The sequence below is a fragment of the Pomacea canaliculata genome, linkage group LG14, assembly GCF_003073045.1.
Source record: "Pomacea canaliculata isolate SZHN2017 linkage group LG14, ASM307304v1, whole genome shotgun sequence".
NCBI lineage: Eukaryota > Metazoa > Mollusca > Gastropoda > Architaenioglossa > Ampullariidae > Pomacea > Pomacea canaliculata.
In genome coordinates this window covers 15,886,209-15,912,576 of record NC_037603.1, presented here as the reverse complement: position 1 = coordinate 15,912,576, position 26,368 = coordinate 15,886,209, and the positions used below count along the sequence as shown (strand labels likewise).

General features: G+C 41.6%; 2 protein-coding genes and 1 long non-coding RNA gene across 4 annotated transcripts in view; 2 read left to right on the top strand and 1 right to left on the bottom strand.

Moving 5' to 3' along the window:
* The window catches only part of LOC112555762, a 29,518-nt gene extending 14,828 nt beyond the window's left edge, over nucleotides 1–14,690 (bottom strand). Inside the window, exons 1-8 of the mRNA XM_025224259.1 lie at nucleotides 14,440–14,690; nucleotides 13,014–13,093; nucleotides 12,439–12,473; nucleotides 12,024–12,084; nucleotides 11,689–11,752; nucleotides 11,291–11,371; nucleotides 10,410–10,519; nucleotides 10,099–10,136 (exon numbers count right to left, since the gene is read on the bottom strand). Coding sequence (XP_025080044.1) covers nucleotides 10,099–10,136; nucleotides 10,410–10,519; nucleotides 11,291–11,371; nucleotides 11,689–11,752; nucleotides 12,024–12,084; nucleotides 12,439–12,473; nucleotides 13,014–13,093; nucleotides 14,440–14,547 — 577 coding nt within the window. The 5' untranslated portion in view covers nucleotides 14,548–14,690. The remainder of the gene's footprint in view (nucleotides 1–10,098; nucleotides 10,137–10,409; nucleotides 10,520–11,290; nucleotides 11,372–11,688; nucleotides 11,753–12,023; nucleotides 12,085–12,438; nucleotides 12,474–13,013; nucleotides 13,094–14,439) is intronic.
* Nucleotides 995–10,012, top strand: LOC112555814. The gene is made up of 2 exons (XR_003097536.1): nucleotides 995–1,263; nucleotides 7,416–10,012. It is a non-coding gene; the product is annotated as an uncharacterized LOC112555814 (long non-coding RNA).
* Nucleotides 14,691–18,006: 3,316 nt separating the features above from the next.
* Nucleotides 18,007–26,368, top strand: part of LOC112555763 (filamin-A-like) — a 55,381-nt gene continuing 47,019 nt past the window's right edge. Inside the window, exons 1-3 of one of the 2 annotated variants that reach the window (XM_025224260.1) lie at nucleotides 18,007–18,444; nucleotides 21,226–21,322; nucleotides 24,918–25,107. In XM_025224260.1, coding sequence (XP_025080045.1) covers nucleotides 18,205–18,444; nucleotides 21,226–21,322; nucleotides 24,918–25,107 — 527 coding nt within the window. In that variant the 5' untranslated portion in view covers nucleotides 18,007–18,204. The remainder of the gene's footprint in view (nucleotides 18,445–21,225; nucleotides 21,323–24,917; nucleotides 25,108–26,368) is intronic. The other variant, XM_025224261.1, reaches the window with a different exon arrangement.

Sequence of the window (26,368 nt, the reverse complement as noted above, 5' to 3'; positions counted from 1 at the left end):
CCCCACAAGGAGATACAAATCATGGTGACTTTAGTGCTATTTACATTTAATACATACTTTTATATCATTAAAAACAAATGATGCCTCCTATGAAAGCCTTTGTCTATTTGTCCAACACAGAAAACCAGTTCAAAATAGTCAACTAATTCAATAAACTTCTATGACGTGTAATACTTTGTAATAGTTTGTTGCTTGGAGATAACTCATGTGCCTTTAAAGGCCTAGTGAGGAGCAAATTTTTTTCTGATACATGGCTAAAGCTCAGTGCAAGATAGCATTTCATCAAATCTGGGTTAATACCCACCCTACTTTACCTACAAACATCAATGTGCACAGAATGAGCTCAAGACAAAGGCTGTGCAGATATATCGACCTTATAAAGGCTTCAGCCAGTGGCAGAGACGGGGTCTAATGAGGCAAATCTGTGCATAAATGATATTTTTATCTTTTCCTACACTGCTTTGTGATGTTTGTAGATGTTTATCTCCATAATGAAAGCGTTATTCACCCAGATTTAGGGAATGGTATCGTACACTGAGTCATTTGACAAATGACTGCTGCCAGGTAGACCTTTAAGGTGACAACCTTGGGCTGTTTCCCCCCCACCCCACACACACCCCCCAAAATATCTTGCTCAGCAAGTGAAATGATAGGGAAAGGCTGGGGAAGCTTTATCACCTCTCCGCCCATTCTCTCTTGTTCAGAAAAATGTGGGGATACAACCTCTCCCGTAAACCATCAGTAGGCGGTGCTAAGTGTACGCTGAGTAAGTGACACCCATTGCACTGCAACATGGGGGACTTGGCAATGGTTGTGTGTGTGTGAAAGTATGTGTGCGCGCTTCATTCTGCTCCCTCTCCCCATTCTGCTCCCTCTCCCCATTCTGTTCCCTCTCCCCATTCACCTTGAAAGTACCTGTGGTGTTTAATGACAATGCAGAGAGTACATCTTAGCGACACCTTTGAGGCATGACGGACCCAGAGGCCAGGTGAGTGAAGCATGACGTTCAGAGAGGTGAAGCAATCCTCTCGCCCCGGAGGTTGTTGTCGGAGAAGCCGAATATATTGCTTACGTCATGTCCCCCGCTCGGTGTCCCCACGGTTGTTGTGACAAGAGAAGGAAGCAAAGTGACACTCGCACCTACCCTCGAGTCGCCTCATATTTCTTGTCGTGGTCACCTGCTGCGTGGAAGCTGAGCGTGCGCGCGTCGAGGTCTGAGGTCAACATCGTCATTGATACTGATACCCGAGGTCTAACTCCTAGGTAGGTCTGAGTGTCTTCTTCTATCCACTCTGCGCGCGTGTGTGCATGTGTGTGATCGAGAGATTGATGATAGAGAACTTGAGAATGTTTTTGTAGCGATAAGAGATAACAGACCTATAAATGAAACTTATACGCAGCACGGTCTAATGGCTGTCGCTCTGGACTCACTTCTGTAATCCACTCTTCACACCTGCTCGCACCGTTAATTTGACAAGGACAGGGCTACATGAGCTGCTGTTCAATGGTTAGACTCTTTCCCCTTGCTATCCATGCTTTCCAAGTTCTCACACCCTCTTCTCTGGCGATGCCGAGAATGGGTGGGAGCTGGTCGCCTGGTTGTTTTGGTAGCTAAGTGCTTCCAACTTGAGTTGACACTTCGATGGGTGGGTGAGAGACGGAGGGGGAAATAGAAGAGAAGAAAAGAGAAATACCCAGAGACCTCGCCCAAATTCCCCGGACGAGCTCTGCAAACAGAACAACGTGAGCCCCGAGATGCAAATGTTAAACCATGAAGGCGATATTTTTTTTTTTTTTTTTTTTGAGAAGTGATGACAAACAAGCGTTTGACAGACTGTGCTAAGATAAGAACTCTGTAGTGGTGACAAGTGAGTGTTTGACCATGGACGTGTACATGTGGATTGCTCTCTGTCAAGACCAACGATTAGCCTCTTGCGAAGTTCTCCGCTGTTAGTCTTGGTGAGCCTAAACAAAGAATCTGACTAAACCGGAAGCTTTGTACCAGCATGCCTCGTTTTCGTAGTTACCTGGGGAAAAAAAAACTGGGTGTTTGATATACTGTGCTAAGAACTCAGTAGAGGTGACAAGTGAGTGACAGATAAGAAATCAGTAGAAGTGACAAGTGAGTGTTAGATACACTGTGCTAAGAACTCTGTAGTACTGACAAGTGAGTGACAGACAGTGCCAAGTCGAGGACCTTGTGCCAGTCGCCACCCAGGAGCTGGGGGGAAGTGGACTGTTAATGCAGCCACTGGGAGGTAACCTAGTTTCAAATTTCCATTATCAATGCCATGGTAGACGGGATACAAAGGACTGCAAACGAGCCCATTCGATGACATTTCGATCGAACCTGTAGTTCACAAGTCTGGCGGGAAAAAAAAAACAACAACCAACTCAAAACCTTTCCTTTGGTCAAATGAACCGAAGAGATTTCAATAAGCAACGCATCACTAGCAGATTCAGTGAGAATTTTTATTTCCCCACGAGAACTGAAAGGTTGGCTTGTGAGAGAAGCTAATGAAAAATGACAAAAGCGACATCAACTCGGACAGATCGAATCCCCCCCTAGTGTCAGTTCTCCTATCATACTGTGATACATGCAGTTGTCACATCGCCGACATCAGTCAACGATTAGTAGTGTGGTCTGTCTGATCAACTGGTGTAGAATTATTATAATTATATTATAGTCGCACGGTGTTTGGTTTTATTATTATAGTCATGTGGTCTGTCATCTACTGATGTAGTGTTACTACTAGTGATACTATGAGCACCACCACAAGACAAATCATTTTGTGGACATGTTCCCTCATCACCGGCTCACACTGCGGGTAGTGAACAACTCGGCCTGATGAAGTCTGTTTGACTGGTTGATGGTGTTTAGCGGCAATGAAGGCTATTTCACGACGAGAAACCGTCAGATTTATTGAAAACAGTGATGACAGAGTGACAAAACTAATATAGAGCAGCAAACAACAAATAACTGAAACGATACAAAAGGGAGTGTAAATGGTTAAAAGATGCTTACACCCCGGTTATACAAATACTCTTGTAAAAAGCTCTTCTGTGTTTGTCCGGTTAAGGTTTGTTGAAACATATTTCGGGAAAAGGGCCTTATAATATAAACAGGCAAATGTGGTCGCACGTGTAGCACTCTAGAAGTGTACGATGAAATTGTTTAGTGTAAGGTTCGTGTCGAGTGATGCTGTCCTATTTCCCACGCTGGCTGCGTCTGTAGGTAGCCAACCTTGAACTGTCCACCCGCGACCACCGGACCTATTTCCCACGCTGGCTGAGTTCGACCCTGAACTACCGACCCCGGCCACTGGTCTATTGTTACACCCGCCTGAGAACTTGGGTGGGAACAATGACCTGACAGGGCGAGGGGGACAGGGGATGGGGGGATCGAGATTCGAGAATATTCCGAGGGTAGGGGAATAAGTAGCGTGGTGGACAGTGGCTTGGGGCTGTTGAGATTTGAAAGAGAGAGAGGAGGCAGGCCAGCAACCGAGAATTGAATAAAGAAACTTCAACGTCAGAAATCCATCTTGTGTTTTCCTGTTCAACGTAGCCCAACCCTACGTAGCCACCTTGACGTATTGGTTACACACGCTTGACAAAGTTGTGTGTGAAAGTCACAGAAGATCAATGGCTTTGGGGTGAAAGTTCCTCACATCTGAATTTTGGTCAATATGTTTTTTTTTCTTTTTTTTTTAACCTGTTCACGTGGGAGCGGTTGTAATGTCGGTTGAAACACGGATAAGGTGGGGAGCCGGATTGCCGACCCCGGACATGCTATGCTCTGATAAATCTCACTGTTGTTAGGAAATGACGGGCATGAATGCATGAAAATAGTTTCTACAATTGCTCTACCGAAAAATGGGGTTCAATTCCATCCATGTTCGTCTCAGAAGCTACTGCGATAAGCTGATACTCCCGCTAGACCAGTGGTTCTAAACCGGGGTTCGGTGAGTCGGTCTGAGGGGTTCGGCGGAGCCTCCGCCACGGAGGTCAAGACACACCCGCAATTCGTGCTGACACTAAAGAAGGGATCGGTGAATGTGCATATAAAACTTGTGGGTTCGGTACCTCAAACAAGGTTAAGAACCACTGTGCTAGACACTTGAATATCTGAAGGCCCAAGAGGCGGTACCCCTCTAGGTGTTGCCGTCGGTCAGTCACCCTCTATGTACAGCCTTCGTCAGCCACCCCTCTACTTTACACGGTTCAGTCGTCGGGCAGTCACCCCTCTGTGTGCAGCCGTGAGACTCGCACGGCAACTAAACTCTCCCCGACACTTCCAAGGGAAGTAAGACCTTTGACCTCTGTTTCGTCGGCATGCTGTTTCCCCATTGACACCAAACAGATTCCTTTCATGTCTTGTCGTGCTGCTAATCTTCTGTCTGCATTTCACATGATCACGGACCGTGCAGTGACTTCCACAGGTCCCGCTATCACCACCTGACCTCAATCCACAGCATGCGTGAAGATATCCATCTTACTACAGTCTGGTCACGTGCTGCAATCTAGTCACGTGCTGTACTGTCCTACTTGTCAGCGCGCGCTACACGAGTAAACGATCGTCATGTCGAGTCTGGTTTCCAGTACCCGATCATGAATCAGTCCTGGTGAACTTTCTTGTGTTTCTTAAAATATATTATCATCATAAGCTTACGTTTCTACTTCTGTATTTATAACTCTTTACAATAAGGACTTGAGTATCTGAGTCGTTATAACAGCTTTATTCCTCTCGACACAAGCTCCAGTCGTATAGTTCTACGACAGGTATGTCCCACTGACACGCAGACAAAACATTCAGGGAGCGAATGTCAGGTGAAGAAATCACTTTCGTCGGTTGTAAACGCCTGGGTCCGTCCGACCTCACTGCACTCAGGCCCCGAGTGGACATCTGACTGAGCTAGCAACCTATCACTGACAGGTGCTGACAGGTACTTCACACCTGAGGGTCTCTTGATTAGCACGAGTACAGCAGCTGTCGTGTAAGTCGGTCGTTATGTTTATATCAGCAAACTGCTACAGGTTAACCATGGACTAGCGGTGCACTGTGCCCACTACCCAAGCACTTACCTCACAGCCTATACAGTACATATCTCCACTCAGGGCTTTTGTACCTGTTACTGCCGCAGTCACCTGACCTGATCGTGCAGCGCGTGCGTACCCGTCCTTCTGCAGGTGAAGCCCGTCTTCCGTTATTTTTGTTATTCTGTGTTAATTGTCCCTTCTAGGATATAAATAAAGACAAACTGGAAACCTCACCAGTCGTCAGGTGCTGAATTATTACTGTAGAGCGTTAATCACAGGTTGTGATGTGCTACAATGTGATCTTTAATGTTTTGAACACAACCGCCTTGATGCTGAACAACCAGGCAGCTTACTTTCGAACTACAGTAGGCGTGTGTCAAGGATGTCCCTTATCACCAGTGCTCTTTGATATTTTCTTGGAGAACATCATTCTCGAAGCTCTCCTTGACCATCATACTTTTGTCTCCATCGGTGAAAGGCCGATCCGCAACCTACGCTTTGACGACGAGGTGTTAGTAGGTAGTAACAAAGAACTGCAAGACCAGTGTTGTCCATAGGAATGGGAAACGTCCCATGGGATGGGATGGGATGGGATGGGACAGAACACATTTGTATTTCCCATGGTAGTCGATACTTGAAATTGTAAAATAAATTTACGCTGAAATTTGCATTGTCAGACTTTTTAAGCACAGGAAAAATACTTTTTTTTATTCCAGTTTCATTATGCCATGACTTTGTTAACATGTGTGCAATGCGCAGTATTGTCCATAGGAATGTTATTACCATGGGAAACGTCCCATGGGATTGGATGGGATGGGACAGGCATAAATTGCCATGGGATGGGATGGGATAGAAAATATGTCCCATGGACAACCCTGTGCAAGACTCACTGACAGACAGTTCAAAGGCATATGAAATGGAGATCAGCACTGAAAAGAACAAAGTTAAGGTCAAAGGTAGCGGCAAAGCAGAGACCTACATGAACGGGGTACAGCTCGAACAGGTCAGCAGCTTCAAGTAGTTGAGAGCCACACTCTCTTCAAGGACAGCAGCTCCACGCCAGATGTCTGCATCAGGATCGCAACAGCAACAGCGGCAATGGCTAGACTAAACAGGATGTACCATAGCCATAAGGTTCACTACCAACTACAAGTGTAAAAATCCCTGGTAGTGGCGATTCTACTCTACGGAAGTGACACGTGGACTCTGCTCACTGAAACGGAAAGGAGAATCCTGACATTCGAGAACATTGCCTGAGGAGGTTGCTCCAGACCTCATACAAAGAATACAACTAACGACTTTGTACAAAACAAGAGTGCTACACTTGGAGTACACAAGGTTCCTCTACTTTCAACAGTTAAGCGATATAAGTTGGTCTTCTTTGGCCACGTGACCCGGCACGACACCCAGTCGAGGCACCCAACAGGTGCCGGTCAAGGGACGACTGATTCGTTCTGTCGCTAAACTCTTCAGCACGCCACTCGACCTCCTTCTTCTCCACCCCGATACGTGGGGTCAAGATGACATCAGTACCTCGACCTACAAACTGTCACATTTCACACGTGAACTCTGAGATGAGGCCTGAGACTTGTATTAGATAACACAGCAGTTTGACACCCAGGAAAAGGGTAGAAACGGCAGTTTGAACTGTGCACCTACGGACGCGTTTGCTGTGTCGACGGCGTGTGCAACTTGAGGGTGGTGCTCGGGTGTCCATCGTCAACAGTGCTGATGTAGACGTAGCTGGCGGTGGAAAGCGACTTGTGTCACCAGGTGAGAGGTAAGGCGATACCGGCGGACCCACGAGAGGGACGGAGGGGTGAACACCCACCTGATCATGCCGTGCATCCCCTGAGGCACCGCCCCATCCCCTCCTACACACATATTTCTCTAGTCCAGTTTCTCAAACTTCCCTAGACTACAATTTCGAAGATGTGACAACCAAGAACAGCCGACGGCCGTCGTATAAATGCATAGGTTAATTATTGATCTTTAAATGTTGAATTATTAATACTAATTACAAGGGTCGATAATTGTGTCAAAATTGGTCGGAGTTCAGGGCCATGGCTGCACATACGTTAAACGACCAAAGATGTACATCAGACCCTAAGGTAAACTCAGTTTTGTGCTTAAAATACGAGAGAAAAAGACCATCTTGTGAACCCTGTTGACGTATGCATCAAGACAGGCACATGTCAAAATCAGTGAACTTTTCACCCCGTCTCCTCCCTCCCTCGCCCCGCGTGCAGACGTGACACATGTCGGAGGGTAACTGTTTACATCCGGGCGAGAGCTTTATCCGAGGGTACCATGAAATCTGTGGCGTGTAGGTCAACAGAGTCGGTTGTGTGACAGTTCATTTTATTTGTTTGCAGAGAGACGACGCTCTTCCCCATCGTGCACAGCATCTACCTTCAAACATCTAGAAAGTTTCTGTTAACAACTAAGACATGACAACGCCCGGGAGGACTTGACCTCGACAGCAGGTCTTGATGGGGACAGCTTGATTCATGCACCAGACAATGGTTTATAAAGAAGCCTGTCTACATTACACAGCCGAGGTCTAGTATCACAAACTATCTGCCCAGACGAGTGCATCATCTTCACTCATTGTGTTTCTAACCCCACCAAGCATCTACGATGACAGTTCGCGTGTCTTGGTCACACAGCTATACCTGCAGCCCTGCCTGATGAAAACTGTTCTTCCAGCCCTGCCTGGATCACGAAACTGAACTACAAACTGTTCCTATCAAAGGACAGGTTCTGTGCAGCTGAATGTACCCAATCAATAAGCACTGTGCCAGGGACAAAGTTATCCAAGGTTTCTCAAACAAACAACACACCATTTCCTGTGTTACTGCCCAGTGACCGAAGCAGTGTAAAGTATAAAACTTTCCATTTGTTTTCTTACTCCAAACATGAAGACTTTCTATAACTGTTGTCTTCTTTTGTGTGCATTTTTTGCTCACTTGCTTATTAACTGTGGTCATGCTGAAGAGGACAACCCTTTGAGCATTAGCGCTCCGGTGGTGGCTGTTGAAATAGGAGAAAGTCTGTCAATTACTTGTGTAGACAATGATACTTATGTTGTGGAGTGGTATGCTGTAGAAAGCCCTGCTTGTCCGATTCCCCAAAATCAGTCACTAAGAGTGAGGTCTGAAAACAACACTTTAATAATCAGTGATGTCCACTTCAATGATTCTGGCGACTATGAATGTCGCATGGTCAACAGCACTTACAATGTTACAGTTACCGTCAAAGCATATGTGATGCCAACGTACTTAACGGAAGGGATAATTGTTGTGGGCACAGGTGGTGGAGTCCTTGTCCTCTTCCTATTGTGTCTTTTAATATCTTTTGTCTTAAACAGGAGATCAAGCAAAAAGTAAGGCATTCATCACTTCACCCTGCTTTCATTTTTACATTTATAACCACCCTTGTGCCTACACAGACTGTGATCTGTAAATGCTTTGTTATATATATATCTACTGCCATTTGCAATAGTTGTAGAACTTAAAATCAGAAAAATTATCCTTAGCTTCACCCATATTATAAACTGCATTATATCCTCACATCCTTGAGATTATCTCACACTGAGCCTGGATCACGAACATACTTCACCCCACAGTGTTATAAATAGCCTGGGTTCAGTGCGCTTATTCTAATTCATTCACATGTACATGGCCTAAACTCTATAGTTGTATCTTCAACAAGTAGAACATGTGTCATACAGACTATTATATCTTTTACACAAACTGTAGCCTGTTGTGTTTACTCACTCTATTCTGCAACAATTAGACCACAATGTTGTCTAGTACTTTGTGACATGCAAAGTATCACATCATGGACTATGTATTTCAATACTGGAGTACCCTGAGTACACTGGTTCATTTCTAGGCTTGGCCCAAAAGTACTTGGAAAATGGTCTCAGGATTGCCAAACTACTACCTTTGGTTATTGCTTGTGGGTTGCCTGCTTAAAATGTTTGTGAATAAACCATCAAGAATCGAGCATGCGTTGTGATTAAATATGCCGCTTCGCATTTCTACTAAAACATTTCTGTGTGTTATTCCTGCCCCCCTCCCCACACCATCACACCTTAAAAAAATAACAGCTTCAGCATTATATCCCGTGGCCCTCATTTGATTTTCATTTCCTTGATTTTACATTATCTGTAAAGTGAAAACTGCTGTCTTGTTGCATGTGTTATATATTGTATTCATACATATATATGTTAATTATTTTTAAACCTCTTCTGTCATCATCAAATGATAAAGAATACAGAAAGAAATAAAATGACAATTCTCTGAAAGACATCGGTAAAAATGAACTGTTTTACTATATTTCAAATAAACTGCCTTTTCCGAAAGATTGTCAATGGTGTTTCCATGGTAATTTTTAGACAAAAGTTATTCATGCTGCAGTGAAGAGATACCCATGGAAGTGCTGCGTGATTTGTTAGTTTATTTTGTTGTTCCAGGAGGGAAGGGAGGGAGTGGAGAAGTGGGAGACACAGTATCCTTTTACCCAAGCCCAAAATTCAATGATTTACATCCCAGTATAATCAGAAGCAATGAAAATTACCCTGGTAGTTGAACCTCAATTTGCAAAACAATTTTTCAACAATCTTTATCAATGGGAGGAGGGGGAGAAAAGAAAAAACCAGATTCTTATTTCAAGAAATGACATATGCCTCTAGAGAAATGACGGTGAGTATTATCTCTGCAGAAAAATGTGATAAGGACATAGTAAAGCTAAATGAACATCTTTGCAAACAAGCTTTTCTGTTGCAGGAATAAGCCTTGCTGAGGAGATTAAGGCGGCATTCCATCCTCTTAACATCTCAAACACACACACAAACATGGGAACAATTTGCCCACCTTTGCCAGACAATTTGTGGAACGGAATCATATCACAGCCAACAAGAGTGCTCTAATAAGCCATTTAAGTCTAAATAAAGGTTTTAAGAGAGTTATGCCTCTTTTCTCAATGTCTGCACATGCAAATATCTGCATGGATGTGTATTCTCAAGCATTATGATCAAATGTTTGTACTTACCTTTTGCCTTTTGTAGCCTTCCTGATAATTTCTTGTTGCTGCAATTGTAAGAAAATATAAATAATAATAATAAAATAAGAAATGTCTTTCACATTTTCATGGCATTAAATACTGCAAGAAAATATTGCAACAAATCTGCCCAAAACACTAAGACCCTGGTAAATAAACAAAAATGAATACTGCATGGAAAAAAAAAACAAAAAAGACAACATTTATGCATACCCATACATCTTGAAATTACTAAAATACTAAAGAAAACAAACGAAAACTGCAGTTCTACTGCAAACTCAGAAAGGAAAATGCCAACACACCTCTGTTCAATGGAGTTAACCTTCTTCCCTTCAGCAGATGATGCTTGAATGTCATTTCGGAAAGACAGTTGCATGGTAGTCAACCTCACCTCGTACTGGTTGTTAAGCAGCTGCAAAAGTATTTTTTTAATTCACCAGTCATGCACCTTGGGCACAGGATTACTCTCTGGATGCATAAATGCTCATCATTATTTTTAAACTGTCTTATACAGAATTCTAACTGTCTAACCTAAATTTGCTTTGTTTGTCGTTTGGCACAATCATGCATCCAGAAAGATAAATAAATTAAATAGTGATAAAAAGCTGTTATAATACAAAGTTGGTTTTGTTAACAGTAATTTTGCTGAAAGTCTTATTTAGTAGTCGAAAGACACAAATAAGATGATTAACTTGTACATCATCACTGTTCAAAAGTGTTTAAATAAAGTTAAAGTACTTTTATCATTTAGAACTGATATAACACTTCTCAACTCTGACCCACTGTTTGCTAAGGGAAAAGAAAAATGACTATAAAATGCTACCACCATGAAACCACGTGCCAACTGCAGGCAAAGGATTCCTTAAGGTTTATCTGCAGTTACTTCCCTTTGTTTAAATCCAAATTTGGAATTAAAAAAAAAAAAAAGGGAATATCTTCTATTGTCTCACTTCCTGAGCAACCCCCGTGTTCATACATTCATCACTGACAGAGGTAAGGAAGATTTCATCTCTGTACCAACCAACCTTTGAACCTTATGTTGCTATTTTTCATCCACTGTTTCTGAATCTAAAGTATCTTGAATCAGCACCATCACTTCTGATATTTAATAAACAGTATGTCGATATCATTTGCACAATAATCTCACTTTATTTTTGCATCTCACCCTCTGAGGAATACTCACCTCAGCAGAATCCAGCTTCCTTTGTAAAATTTCCAGATCATTTTCTTTTTGCTTTAGTCTCTCCTCCAGCTCTTTTTTCATCTTAAAAACAGAAAATCTCCAGCTGCAGAAAACAAGTCACCACTGCGACTGTCCTGCCAAGTCAGCTAAGAAACAGGACTAACAAACTGGCCATTAAATAAGCTCACACCACATAAACTGAAATAATGACTTGAACCATATTACAGTCTGGAGTCTTTTTACTCTTCAATAAAAAAAAAAATGTATTTAAAAAATAAAATGAGATGCTTTCCTGAAATCTCTCTTCTTAATCTGTCTTTCCACTTTTTATTTTTTGCAACCAACTTATCTTTTACAGACATGAAACCAGTCCATCTACGGTTATAAGCTTCTCTTACCTGTTTGACTGGTTCCATTTCAGCAAGTGATTTCATAAGCTGACTCTCCAAAACAGTTAGCTCCCTATGAAAAAAAAATCTTCCTACAGGATATGTCAAACGAACACCATTAAACCTAAATAATTACTTTTGTATGGCCTTTTTTCAAGGATATTCTTGTGGCAGTCAGCTTGTGGAAATGGTTTAGAATTGTAATATGATGACAATTTCTTAAATTACTGCTAATGTTAGATAATTTATAGTACAAGTTTCACCAATCCTTTTACTTCCCCCACGTCCCACCCCCCCCCCCAAAAAAAAAAAGCCAAAATAATTAAATGATGTACAAATATTACCTTTGATTTTTCTCGTACTTCCGAACCCACTCTTCAATTTGCTTGTTCTGTTCTTCACACTGTAATTTCTGTTAAGGACTGTTCTCAAACATTTCTGAGAATATACCTATTTCAAATTTTTTTTTTTCAGGTGCAAGGCTATGAGGTCAAAGCATTCAAATGCATTTATTCAGATACTATTCACTGCTCTAGAAAATCAATTCTCACTAGGTATTTCAGAAGAAGATATGACATTTCAAAACAGATCAATTACATGCAAGTCGAATAGCTACATAAAAATATTCCCACGCTTTTAAGACTTTACAGCTGGCACCAAGAAAAAAGTCAACTATCACCATGTTAGCATATCAAAATCAACATCACACAACCACCCACATGCATCTTCCAGCCAATATAGAAATGTTTCAAAGGATATCAAGACACTTGGCTTTGTATTGTCGTAACAGCTGACTGCAACACAAAACATAAACATACAGCATGACAAAAGTGTTATCAGTTACAATAGCTCTCCCCACAACATCTTGCTTGTGCCCAACACTTTCAAGTACATCTATGGATGTGCACTCAAAACTGAGATGGAAAGATTTGTCTGCAGTTATGCCTTATGCACTTTGTAGCATCTCACCAAAATACTTGATGAACCAAGTCTCCTGATGATGCTTGCCTTTTGGACATCTATGGTTATCGCTCCACCATTCTTATAAACCTTGCAATAATAGGCAATGATTTTTCTTTTACATCATAATGCAGTCTCCCTTTATTGTAATGCTGTAAGATTGTGTAAGGTATATCTGTGTCTACTTTGCTTAAGATCTGACTGGGTACAGTCCTGATAATACTGAGACAATTTAAAAATATTAAGCTCATGTTCGAAGTTTATGCATACCTTTAAAATGTTAATGAAAATTATAAATATGAGCCAAGAACATGCAGTTAGGTAAATTAGCAGTAAGTCTGTCAGAATGTACAAATTAATTAGAAGCAACTTACTCTGTTGCAATTATCTTCTTCTTCAGCATCTTGAAATTGGCTTCATTTATAGCTTGGTCTTTTTTCAGTTTATCTATTTCCTGCCAAGAAAACAAAAACAAGTGATCAGCTCCCTAAATTTCTGTCTAGCTGACTATGGGTGGGTGTGCACACTGATCTATTATTCTTGCTGGTAGTATATGCCAGTTGTCACAGGATATAAACACTATTACTGAGACGTGAATCTGAAAATACAACATTAATTTACTAATACCAATAACGTGCCTAAATTTTAAAGACTTGTAAGGAATACATAAACATCAAATGTTTATCACACAAACAGATTCAGCAATGTAACAGGTTACACAAAAAAAAGAAAAGAAATAAAACACTCATTATGCAATCGTATTCTTATTATCTGCCTACATGTAAATTAATACAAACATATATTCTTAGTCATTTCTTTAACTGCAGAATGTAGCTGTTAGCATGTAATGTTCGCACCATATTTTAAAAAATATATATTCATTTCTTTGGCATGAATCTGTGTCCTGAGGTTTTTCAAGTCCATACACCAGACCATTGTATTTTACAACACAACCTAGCCACTGCCTACATCACAATGACATGTCAGCAAATTCTGTATCAGGTTCTGCCGTCAGTGGCATGTCTTCCATATCCATCTGTTCCTTTGCATTTGCAAGTTGCACACACTCTTCCTCCAGGGCCTGCTGGATCAGGTTGGATCACTAAAAGGGGAATGCCTGTTCCATGGCATCTAGCAATAACATTTTTATAATATACTGTATTACTATTATATTTATATTATTTAATTATGATTATATTTATAAATTAATATAATATACTTGCATGCCTATATCTTAAGCGCCTTGAGTGGTTCATTGTAGAAAAGGTGCTATTTATATTATTTTCATTATCTCCCTTTAGTCGCGATTGTCTTTGCTACATCTTAGTTGCTGGATCATGATAGAACTAGAACTTTTTTGTGCACTTCAGAGAAATTCATTGATTTTTTTCTGTTGTTTCCATTGTTTATGTTCACTGTTTGTTGCCGTTAGTCTTGTACAAACGAGGTGATTTTTTTTCGTTGAGCTGCAAAATGTACTTGAAGGCATCTTGCCATCACTGTGTTTTTAATACCAAAGGGATAGTCCGGTGTATGGTATCTACATTTTTTAACCATGGGATGTATGTTGTCTACCTCCGTTCATTCCGCTAATACTTAGGTTAGTTACTAATAAAATGTAAATGTTTACACGCGACAATTGTCTACGTAGTCATGGGCACGAGCCTCTCCACTCTGTCTCATCAGTACACTAGTAAAGTAAAAATAATTAGTCCCCATGACTGCAAAAAAATAAATCAGACGAATTAACACTGGGTGATAATTACTGTGTTGTCTAAATCCACAGAACAAAGGAATTACCTGTTGTTTGGTTCGACAAGGCTCACACCACCCGAACTGAGAGAGAGGTCCCGTTATGCAGTCACTCAGGTCCAGCATAACTGAAAGGTCTTCACTTCGTGGTTCCATAATTTATGGTCGTGTGAGAGAGCTACAATTTATTTCCAAACGAATCCTACTGTCAAGCCTCTTATTAGGCTTTTTTCCAGACATATATGACCTGTCTCTTCTGTCCCTCGGAGAGGCCTCATTCGTAAGTAAAACGTGTAGGAAGTGACGTCATGATCAGGAAACCGGAAGTTTACATTTTAGCGCGCGAAGAGAGTTCACTTACAAAAACGGTTAGCGGGATTTGCAGAGACTTCAGGGTAGTCTGGTTAATACATGAAAGAGTTCTTGACGGTTTTTATGTACCTGGTTCTCTTTCACCTTTCACTTCTTCACTTTTCACCTTTGGGCTTTGACCCTGCATTCAGAGAGAACCTGCTATCCACCTGCTCCAAAGTCATGGGGTCAACTCAGAGTTCTCTTCAGAGTCTATATAATAGTCGGACTCTTCTGAAGGTGTCTGCCATCCTTCGTGATGACAGGCATGCTCTGTCGACAGAAATTGTCCGGCTCCCGTCGGGCCGCCGATGTTGTGTGTCTGCATGCAGGACAAACAGACTGCGGCTGTCTTTTGTTGTTTCAGCCGTGCGACGTTTGAATGGGTTATGAATGAGACATGAATGAATAGTTTTGTGCATACAATTGTGTATGAATTTTAATTTTAATCGAGCTGCAACAGAACTGCCCTCTGGGACAAATAAAGTCTTATCTTATCTAACTGTAGTCGGCCGCCACTATCGTCAACATTTTTCTTACCGAGTCATGCGCACAGAAGGGATGGTGCGTTATGCGTGATGAGAGAATATTAATTAAATTAGCCATTTTCACTCATTTGAATTGAAGATGCACAGTAACGTACGCATAAACAGCATAGTATTAGTCAGCACAACTACAAGCCTAATTCAATAATTATAAAGCATCGGAACTGAAAGGCGCGCTGGCTCGAAACCCATGTAGAGCTCATGCTGTGCAGCTGCATATGTGTAAAAACACATTTTTATGTTTTTTGCATACTTTGTAATTGAAAATAATTCGCCAAGAAGAGAGTGCCTTTGTCAAGTCATTTTTACCGACCGCAATAGCACTCTTAAACAGATCTCCCAAATGTACCTAGTCTGAATGTGTGTGTGTAAGAGAGTAAGAGGAACTGAGGAAGTGTATCTGACAATTGTGTCATATGAGGGGGTTAAGCATGAGTATAACTGCCTGAGTAATCTCTTCAGTTTATTATGTATATTTTTCGCAGTTGACTGTGGGAGCTCCCAGCTACACAGGAAAATTTCTATCTCTGTTGCAACCAGACATAGACAATAAAGATGTATTGTATTGTAAAATGTAAACACTTGTCGAAATGTACTGGTTCGTCGATCAGTGCGAAGCACTTCAGCACACATGAAAGTTACATTTGAAGATTTTTCAAGAATATTTATTTAAAATCTCATCAAAATTCATCTTTAACTAATTTGCATTACATGTGATGCAATGTTAATAATATAATTAATATAATTTTAACATACGATAAAAACAAGGTAAAAAAATCATAAAGTTTACAATCATATAAAGCAGGGGTGGACAAAGGTTTCTTTTTGAGGGCCGGTCTCAAAACTAATTCCAAGCCATGCAGTTGGCCGGTAAAACCTAGGCCAGGTGACTACACAACAAACCTTGTGATAAGGAAATGGACAACAAATAAGTACATAATGGCGTTCACGTACAGAATTTATCGTGTAAAGTGAATCTGTTTTCTCACAATAAAACTTTAAAAGCCTTTCCTCTGAAGGCAGCCGCCGCTGATGCTCTCTAATGACTAATGTCATCCGCGTTGTTATCTTTGAACTTTATCTGTGTTAGAATGTTACGGACTGCCGATTTCTAATGGTGTTGTACTTGAAAATATAAATTTCAATCAAATTTTATGCTGAATAAATAATTTTTAAAAAAAGCAACTGCACTTCACATTTTGGCAGACATGCCGGTCCACAGACGTCCGTGGGCCGTGGGCCGTACTTTGCCTACCCCTGCTATAAATTAAGTATTAAAAGAAGTGACATCGTAGAAGCTTAATTTCATGTACCCTGAATTAATAATAAATTAGTCTAAAAAGCCTGCATTTAATCAAAGTAATATTTTAACACTCAAAAGTAGGTTGACATCTTTAGGTTAGCATCAGATCCATAATGGAGGGGTCTGTAATGAAAAGCTTTAAAAAAAAATATTGGTCCTGGAAATCACCCTTGGGTAATCAAACTCTGTATTATTTAAACACCAGCAAGGACCGTTATTTATTACATTTATTGTTTGCAGTTTTGTATGCTTACATAAGCCTATGGTGATTGAGTGATACCTGAAGCTCTATCGCATTTTCACTAGCTGCTTATAGGTTCTACATTTATAAGAATCAGTAGATTTTTTTTTTCTAAAAGCTGGTCTACTGAATACCCGGGTGTACGCGACACCGACTAAAATCAGAAACCATCCTAGACTAAGTAAAACACAGGTATACAAACGACTGTTGACTGGCAAGTTAGCTCGAAGAAAGACTATTATAAACAGTTTGTAGATTTTGCTCACTTTCTTTGAATCAACAAGAAATTATACCTGTTAATTCAACACATAGCCCAACGGTGTGGACACGACAGGTGTAATGCATATGTATATATACTTCAAGTGTACTTCTGCGGTGTGAATGACAACAGCTCCTGACAGCGGGTTGGTCAAACGACCCTGAGCAAACACCATCAGCCAGGTCTGGTCCATGGCATCATCTGCCTCAGTCTTGCATGTACCTGATAGATTTACCTGCAAAGGTCACAACCAATAAATGAAAAATGTAACAAATATACAAACAAAATGATACAGGAGCATTGGACCGTACAGTGTAGGATAGCCGCCACCTGTCCTCCCTCAACGAGTCTGTAAGAAAAGGACCGTAAACATCAATAGTTTGTAAATAAATAAATTATTGTGTGAAGGTCGAGGATACTCCCCCCTGACAGCGACGCCAGCGCTAACCCCTGCGTCAACAGCTCGCGCCACAGTGAACCACTCTCCTCTCGTGTGAAGCTAATTTTAACAACGGCGCCCAAGACAGGACGGCCAACCTACCTATCCCCGTCCCTTCCACCTTCCAACTCTCCCAGTGTGGCATGCATATGCATAAGGTGGAAGGCCCATGTTGACAGACGACCTTTCAGGTTGCAGGTGAATGGCAGAGAGCTTGTCAGTAAAAGTTGTCAGTATTTCTATAGAATTAAGTACATTGGAAAGGTTTGAATACATAAACCCGAGTTTTTTTTACCTTTTTTACTTTGTTGGGGGAAATGTCGATGGTGGTGTCACGGTCTAGTGGTTGAAGCTTGCAGGCCCGCAGAGCTGAGCGCGCCGTGTGTGTGTTTGTGCGTGTGTGCGTGTATCCAAGGGCCCACGCGCTGCCCGGCGTGTCGTCAGTGCACCGCACCTCACCTCACCTGTACTGAAACTTGTTTGCGTGTTCAGGTACACCTGCATGGAGCAGGGCGACAGAGAAGGCCTTGTACGGAATTTGAGTTCCCACTGTTGTCAAAGCCGGCATACTTGAACCCAGCCTCGCCGCAACACGGTGGTGAGGTGAGTGTGAGTGTGGTTGGTACACCTGAGCAGGTGTAGCGGAGTGGCAGACACGCACAAACACAAGCAAACATGTCGGCTGAAGTGGACCTCATCGGCCAGCAGGCCAGATCGAAGGAAGGGCGGGGGTTGTCTGTGAGAAGCGGAGACAGTGACAAGTGGATTACCATTCAGAAGAACACCTTCATGAACTGGGTCAACCTGCAGCTCCACGACAGTGGCTACACAGTGGATAACTTCGAAACCGACTTTGATGATGGAATTAAGCTGTGTGCGCTGGTGGAAGCTCTGCAGCAGAGGAAGATTGGCAAGGTAAGGGCGTGGCATGGGCGGAGGTCTCCTAAAAGATTAAAATAAAGTGTTTTTCTTTTTAATGTATCCCATGTCACTCCTGCGTTTCAACAGTAATTAGTGTTATACTGCATTAACATTTTGATGTTTTAGTCTTATTTTAAGTTTATTTACCCTTTCTTGACTACAGATGTCTGATGTACAGTAAAATAAAATTATAAGTCTTGAACAGCAGTGCAGTGTGAAGTACAAGTAATAGTCTTGTACTTGTTCCAGATTCATTCTTTAGGTACTCAAAGGTTAAAGACTTAGATATAAATTTATTAATTATATTGAAAATAGTTATTTGGACAACTTTTCCTTTAAAGTATCAACCAGAATCTCATGGGCCATTCACAAATTTAGATGCTGCCTGTAGTATAAAAGTTTTTCATCACCAGGTGTGAAAATTAGTGACTGTGTTGTTCAGAATTACCTATAGGCTGGTATTTCTTGTATCTTCATTACAGAAAGTGTCTTTGCAAAGCAGTGATACAAGAAAAGTAGAGAATAAAATAAGTGAAGGCTAATATATCAATGATTCTAACAGTAAAAAACAAAAATCAGTGATTCTAACTACTTGAATCTGTGATTGAAACTGTATTATTCTGTCTTATCTTGAGTGGCACAAGACTTCAGGAATGTTCATCTTTTTAAGTCTTCCATATAAAATCCAGATAATGACAGTTGTATTCTATGCAAGTATTAACAGTGACATAGTGAGTAGGAGTGGCAGTAATGCAGAATGATGTGAATGATTTCTGTCATTTCCTCTTTTACACCTTGCCAGTATTAGAGAAATGCTCCCTAGAAATTATGAGTGGTGATGTAACAAACACTTCCCATGATTGGTTTACCACCATGGTAAACACGTGTAGACCATCTGTACTGTGTGAGCACCCAACAACCATCCACAAACATGTAAAAGTCCTGTCATCAATGTCAGCACAGCCAACTATCAAGTCACAGTGTAAACTGACACAGAGCAAAAACAAGTCATGTAAACTGACATATGGTCAGCCATCTGGTCACATGAACACTAATGTACAGTTGACCATTGGGTTATGCTGTAAGCAGATGTACATTCAACCAGGTCTCACAACAAACTGACATACAGCCAAGTATCAGGTCACACTGTTAACTGACTACTGAGGTCATTTGTGAGAAGTTGCCTCTGTGCGAAAGGTCAATTTTGGCAGACTGTAAACATGTGTTTATATTCCTGTCCATGTGACCACTTGAACTATCATTTTTGTTTATCATCACTTCACAACATAAATACAGTGTGTGAGATTATCATCACTATTATTATTGTATGGCGTGGGTAGGGTGTGTGGGTATAATCACAAAATGTACTAGACATGCGTGTCATCTGCCCACAAAACTGACTGAAGCCTGTTTGGTTGATGTGGGTGCATCCACTCATTGTCAGCTGCCATGCAGAGAAATTGGGAATGTTACAGATTTATATAAACTGTCAACTCCCATCATCTTTCTCACACCTTTTCCTTACATGGAAGAAAACTTTGAAGATGATTATCAGGCATATTGAAAATCTAATAATTAGCAAAAATGCAGACTTCCTTTCCAAAATTTAAAAAAAGGTTCTACAATATTTTAAAGCTTAGATCTTATAAAGAGAGAAGAGTATTATCTACTCAAATTTCTGGAATTAGTATCTTACAATGAATTAAACTTAGTTTGGTTAAAAAATAGCATCTCTAAAGCATCTCAGTGACTCTGGTCTTAACAAACTCAACTCAACCAAGCACACCACACCTACCAGGAAATAATGCCTGAACTTTTATGTAGGAATCCTTGTTGTAACATTATAAATGATTGATTTGCCTTTAGCACATTCTTGCATTAGTCCCTAATTTACTTTTGTGACAAACTGATGGAGAAGATAGATAAAATATCCACATGGAATGTGTTTTTGCTGACAAAAAAAAAATGAACAGCAAAACAGCGCTCATTTAAATTATCTTTTTTCAATCAGCTTACTAAGTGGATATTTTCCTAGTGCATATTGCTTTTAAATTGTTAACACATTGCACCATAAGAAAATTCTGTAAAAGTGATCTGGTAATACTTTTGCAGTGCAAGGGCCATCTAATTCTTTTTAAAAAATACAGTTTATTTACATACTTGTAAGGTTTAATTGTGTAAACAGGATTCACACTCCACATCAAATGAGCTAGTTTAAAAAATATGCTTGGGCAACATGCAACAAGAGTTGAAATAGTTTGTAAAGAGCACTTCATTTCATAAACAGACAGCCAGTGAACTTTGTGGTGTTTAGCTCCAAGTTAGAATATATTACGCTGCAAATGCACCAATGAATTGAAGGTTTAGTAAACTTTAGTTAAAAGTATATCATCTCAACAGAATTTAAAAACATTATACTGTATTGGTCATTGGAAAAGAAATATCTTCATACCACTTGTTATGTCCATGTGTACACTCGTGCACCAACACATTGTGCTTTCCTATGCTCATGAATAACACACGTGCAGAACACTGACAGATTTAGCAACCTGCCTCCTTTCCTTCTAAATTGACTAATAAACCAATAATGGTGTGTTTTTGAAAATTATACCTTGACCAGCTAAGCTATAGCCTTTTTAAAAATTTCTTTCATAGTTTTTATGTTCTGAAAGGTAACTGATACGGTTTGTTGTGAGCTTTTGACCCATGTTATGGGATTAGGGTGGTGCAATGAAGTTCACGGGCTTAGCATTATTGATGTTTGCTTCATTTCAGGTGATCAAGAAGCCAATTAACCAGCACCAGTGCCTAGAGAATGTGACCCTGGCCCTCAAGGCTATTGCTGATGATAATGTTCGGCTTGTTAATATCGGTAAGTGCATTTTACTCTGAGAGCATATGTTTGTTTTTTTTTAATTTGAATAATCTTGCCACCAGTTCACTAACACATATTTATGGCAAGAGGTGAGGCAACTTAAAGAGGGTAGATGCTCCGCGGTTTGGTATAGCTTTAGAAGAAATCTTTCAGTTTCAGTTTGCAGAGAGAGGCTGCCAGGAAAAGAAGTTAAGAGTTTGTATTGTAATCAAGATTAAAGTATTTCACATGCATTTTACATTTCTTTAATTTAAAGGCGGAAACAGAGATGTGCATTTGATTTGAGGGTTGGAGCCTCCATTTGAAACCATATAGCGGTATAGTTATGTTCCGTTTATTAGTCGGTGATAAGCAACAAAATGTGAAATTTATGAATCATAACTCCATGAATGGGAGACAGTGGCGGTGTCCTCCCTGTCCCGACTTGACCGCCTTCCACATGCGGTCCACAGTATATGGGACTCATAATCTTTCAAGGGAGGGAAGGGGAGGAGAAGGTCGGTGTCGTCGCGATCTGGCGCCGTGCCATGTCAGTCTCGAGAAGGCTGTCGCTGTTGTTGATGGCTTACATCATGCGAGACAAACCAAGATTCCTCAGGCACTCGGCGCCCGAGATTTCGCACACGTGTGTAAGTGTCGTAGTCCTCCCTGTCACGCACGCCTCCTCTTAACCCATTCTTGCCCTCACCCCAGACAGACTTTCCTCTGTGTGTGTGGGTGGTGGGTGGGAGAGAAACAGCCACACCTTCCATCCTCCACACCCATACCTCACACTACTTTTAACATCTTCGTTTTATCTGCTCAGCAATATTTGGCTGACATACTGTACATAAATTTTCTGCCATGCTAAAGCTCGTCTCCCTCGCTTGATACCACAAAGCTGGACCAAACTCTCTAAAGAACGAATAACATTGTCTTACAAAAATTATCTTATGATGCACTCGCGTCACGTGCACAAGTGGAGGCTCGGTGGCGCAGTGGAAAAGAGCTTCTCTCGTCTGTGGGTTGAGGCTTCCGCCTGCATGGAAAAATGCTCTCCATTTTCTTTTCAATCCAGAGCTAATGGAGAAACAACTGCCATTGTTGATTTATGTTTTTAATATTAGTTTGAAAAAATGGCGGGACCATTATCAGAATAAGCAGTGACACAGGACACTGGGAGGTTTTTGCAGGACCATCTGCCTCATGACAGAGCCTCACCTGCGAGTTTCCAAAGTACTACTAACCCACTGGGGCCCACTGCTAACCCACTAGCTTAGCAGGCTGGGTTTAGTCTGGGCAGCGACTAAAGTGGAATGTTGGCGAACAAGTCTAGCACATTAATGTCAAGCACAACACTCACGCCTACCTGAGAAGGAAACACTTTAATATCAGGAAACCGTTTTCACCTGTCAGAACATAACTCAGTCACGGCTAATGCGCTTCAGACCTCACCACACCTGTCAGGTGAGGGCAGTGGTGTGACTAGTCGTTGATGCCTCCTACCTCAAGCTACTCCAAACATTTTGCCTCTTTTTGCTTAATCACAATAATTTCAAACCTGACACTTCCATGGGGTGTGACTTCGGGGAAGCAGTGCATTATTTCGATGGTACCTTATAAGGATGAGTTGAGTTCACTGCGGGATGTCTATGTTTAGCACTGATGGGGTGGATGAGATGGGTGACAAAGCAGCATTATAGGGTAAGAACAACACACCGTTAAGGAGCAAGTTGATTTGTTAATGCATAGCTGTCAGTTCAATTAATAAAATATGATCAGTTTAGCTGACTGCTTATATAAGCGGTTAACAATCTAGTATAGCGCTATGCTGTTCACCTGGATCCAGGTCTCCATCAGAACGCAGAGGTCAAGGGTTAATTAAACAAGCAGGTATTTTAGTAAGCTCAGTCACATGCAGAAATAAAAATTAAAAAAAATAAATAAATAAACTTGAGGCCGTGTGCACTGTAAGCCTATGACATTTAGCTGAAAAGCTAGTGCCTAACAGTCAGCTAAATTTTAGTATTTTATAAACAATTGCGCTTTAGCCATTCAGCCTCGGAAAGTGGCAAAGGTAGAGCAGTTGTGACAGAACAACACCCGTTAAAGACGGTTACCAGGTGAGCTGTCACACACAGCGTGTTTTGACTGCCTCTCCACCTCTCGCCACACCCCATTGACAAAGTGGAGAGCATGCACAGACTTCCATCCCAAGTCATGCGACACCACCCGACCTGTTGAGAGGAGAGAGCGCCCACGCTAATTTGTTTACGAGGTTCACAAGTGTGGGTGTAATCGGACTCGCTCCCCCGACAGTTAAACAGAGACCTACCCTTGAGGATCATTCTCTTCCCTGAAACCGAGAAGAAGTCGCAGGCTTTGAAGGAGGCGAAGGGCACACTTAAAAATCCTTAAGAAACACTCGATACCCCAAAAAAGACGAATACCTAACGGCTTAATCTGTTAGGGTCACCTGTATGCACACTTCACTGAACACTGTAAAATGTGGAGTAAATAAGTCATGTTTTCTCATTTGTAATGTTTATTGTAAGGTGAGAGCTGTAATGTAATTATTATGTAACCTCGGAGACAGATGTAATGCTTACGTATCAGTAATGTTGACAATATGGATGCACCATGATTTCGGTTATTGATAAAACATTTTCAGTGTGATACTGTTGAGGTAATTTTGATATTATTTCATTGATAATGCGAATATGAAAATCCCTGATAAATAGCCTGTGTCGTCTGCTTGTGTTCTTCACGTGAGATGTCTCCTCAGATTACGTCATCGGCGTGCACGTTGTGGTAACGACATTAACGGTGATTTCCTGGCCTCCATAAACCATCCCTTAGTAAAGGAGTGGACAGACAATCATACGATCTTTTCTTTAAAATGTATGCGTACACGCGCGTGAGTGGGTGTGTATGCATACGTGTGTGTGTGTGCGCGCGCGCAAGTCCGTGCACACGTTGATCGCACGTGACGGGGAAAGGGAAGACACTGACGTCCTCAAACATTTCGTGAACTTTGCTCTTTACCTGCAGTGTGTGCGCAGCAAGGTCAGTTCTTCCTCCCGTCCTGGCTCCTGCACTCATTCCCCTGGTTCTGTCTTCCTTCTGGCCTCTTGACACCTGTCTTTTGGCGTATTCACGTTGTTTACTGATTTATTTTTATTTGCATCTTAATGATATTATTCACTGTTACCCGGTGGTTTAGGGGTAAAGGTTCGCTTGTCATCACCTCATTGACGATCGTGGTCCTCACCTCAGCACTTGCCTATTTCTCACTGGATGCGACACTGTTTTTTTCCTCCTTCATCACCTTTCCCCAATTACAACAGCGCAAAATCACTACTGAGTCACATAAATAAACTACAGTTTCAAATGAAAATGATAACCTTTCAACTGTGACCTTAACGGTTGTGCTTGAGATGCTGACCTGTACGGAGCATGTTCGTATTGCCGATGTCTGTCAAACTCTAGCTTACAAAGTCGCAGTATGTAGTCAGGTAAATTGTATCCTTAATGTAATTATAAAAAAATCAAATACAGATGGGTTATTGAATTATAAATATTTACAAATTGTTGAACGTGCTTCGTTCCATAGGAAGCGAAGATGTCGTCAATGGCAACCTGAAGCTGATCCTGGGGCTGGTCTGGCACCTGATTCTGCGCTACCAGATCGGCAAGAGCAAGATACCGCCCAAGAAGCTGATGTTGGCATGGCTACGGGCTGTCATCCCAGAATGCAACATCGGCAACTTCACCTCCGACTGGAATGACGGCGTAGCTCTCAGGTGAGCGTGGTAGCTCACTATTACATCGTCGTCGTCATCATCGTCATCATCATCATTGGTGACCCAGTTCCTTAACCCAATCTTAGATCATCATAATCATCGTCATTATGATCACCATCATCATCTTATAGACATTAATCATTACATGACGTTGACCGTGTGACCTGAAGGTGAGCGGGTGATGACAGGATGGACAGGTTCACAGCTGTCCTTGTAGGTGTGACAGTAAATGACTGTATCAGATACTCCCTCAGGTAGGTAGCTTGGGTGTGGCGCCTAACTGGTCGATTCCCACACGACTCTTCGTTAGGTGTGTATTCACGAGAGGGCTACTCACCCTTAAAACTGGAATGCATACACCCCAACCTTTGAACATTTTTAAGGGGTGTGGACTGGCATGGGCGGGGAATGAGGCAAATAGGTGTGGAGTTGAGTGTTTCACTACTCTAAGCAAGTTTGATATTCATCATAAACCTATTTTTTTATTTTCTGTACACTTTCACCAACCCCACCCAACAGACATGGGCGCATTATTTGTACGAGGAGGTAAAAGATGGCGAAAGGAAATCATTTGGGTTACACCTTACAAGGGCTGTGGCCTTGACACGTTGAACCACTAAAGGTTCACTGTCCCACCACGGTACCTCTCCCCATCCCCAACAACCGTCCTGGTCTGGTGACTATAGCTCTACAGGTGCCCCTCCCATTTCCTAGTTCCCACTCTACCCACCGCGCAGTCCCAAGACCGTTCACTGTCGTGAGCAACAGGTAGTCACAGTATTGCAAATACATCTACACCGTTTGGTCCCTCCACGAATCATAACGAAAATTCAGACACTAACAAAACTTGGATGGGAATGATTTGTTTCCCACGATGAGCTGATTGCAGCTCTTTGAGTAGTTACTCGCCCCACCTTCACACCGTCACACCTTCACACCTGAACCCTCGCCCGCGCCTCCACCAGAGCATTAGTCCGTGAAGCAAAAGATTCTAAAGGAGAGGAAACAGCTCACCCGTGACAGGTTTTCTACCATGACTCACAGTTTGGTAATACGTTTTTAACGCTCTGTGCCCCATATCCTGCTTTTGAAAAATACTGACGATTTCAACTTCATTTGAATATTTTTGAGAGCGCACTATGTTGTTGTTGATGTTGTTGTCATACTGGTTTCATTCAGATGAAAATCTGTCAAAGTAATTTGATAACAGAATCAGTCACATGACTGAAAACAGATTGTTGCCTCCAGGAGTCCGACATCT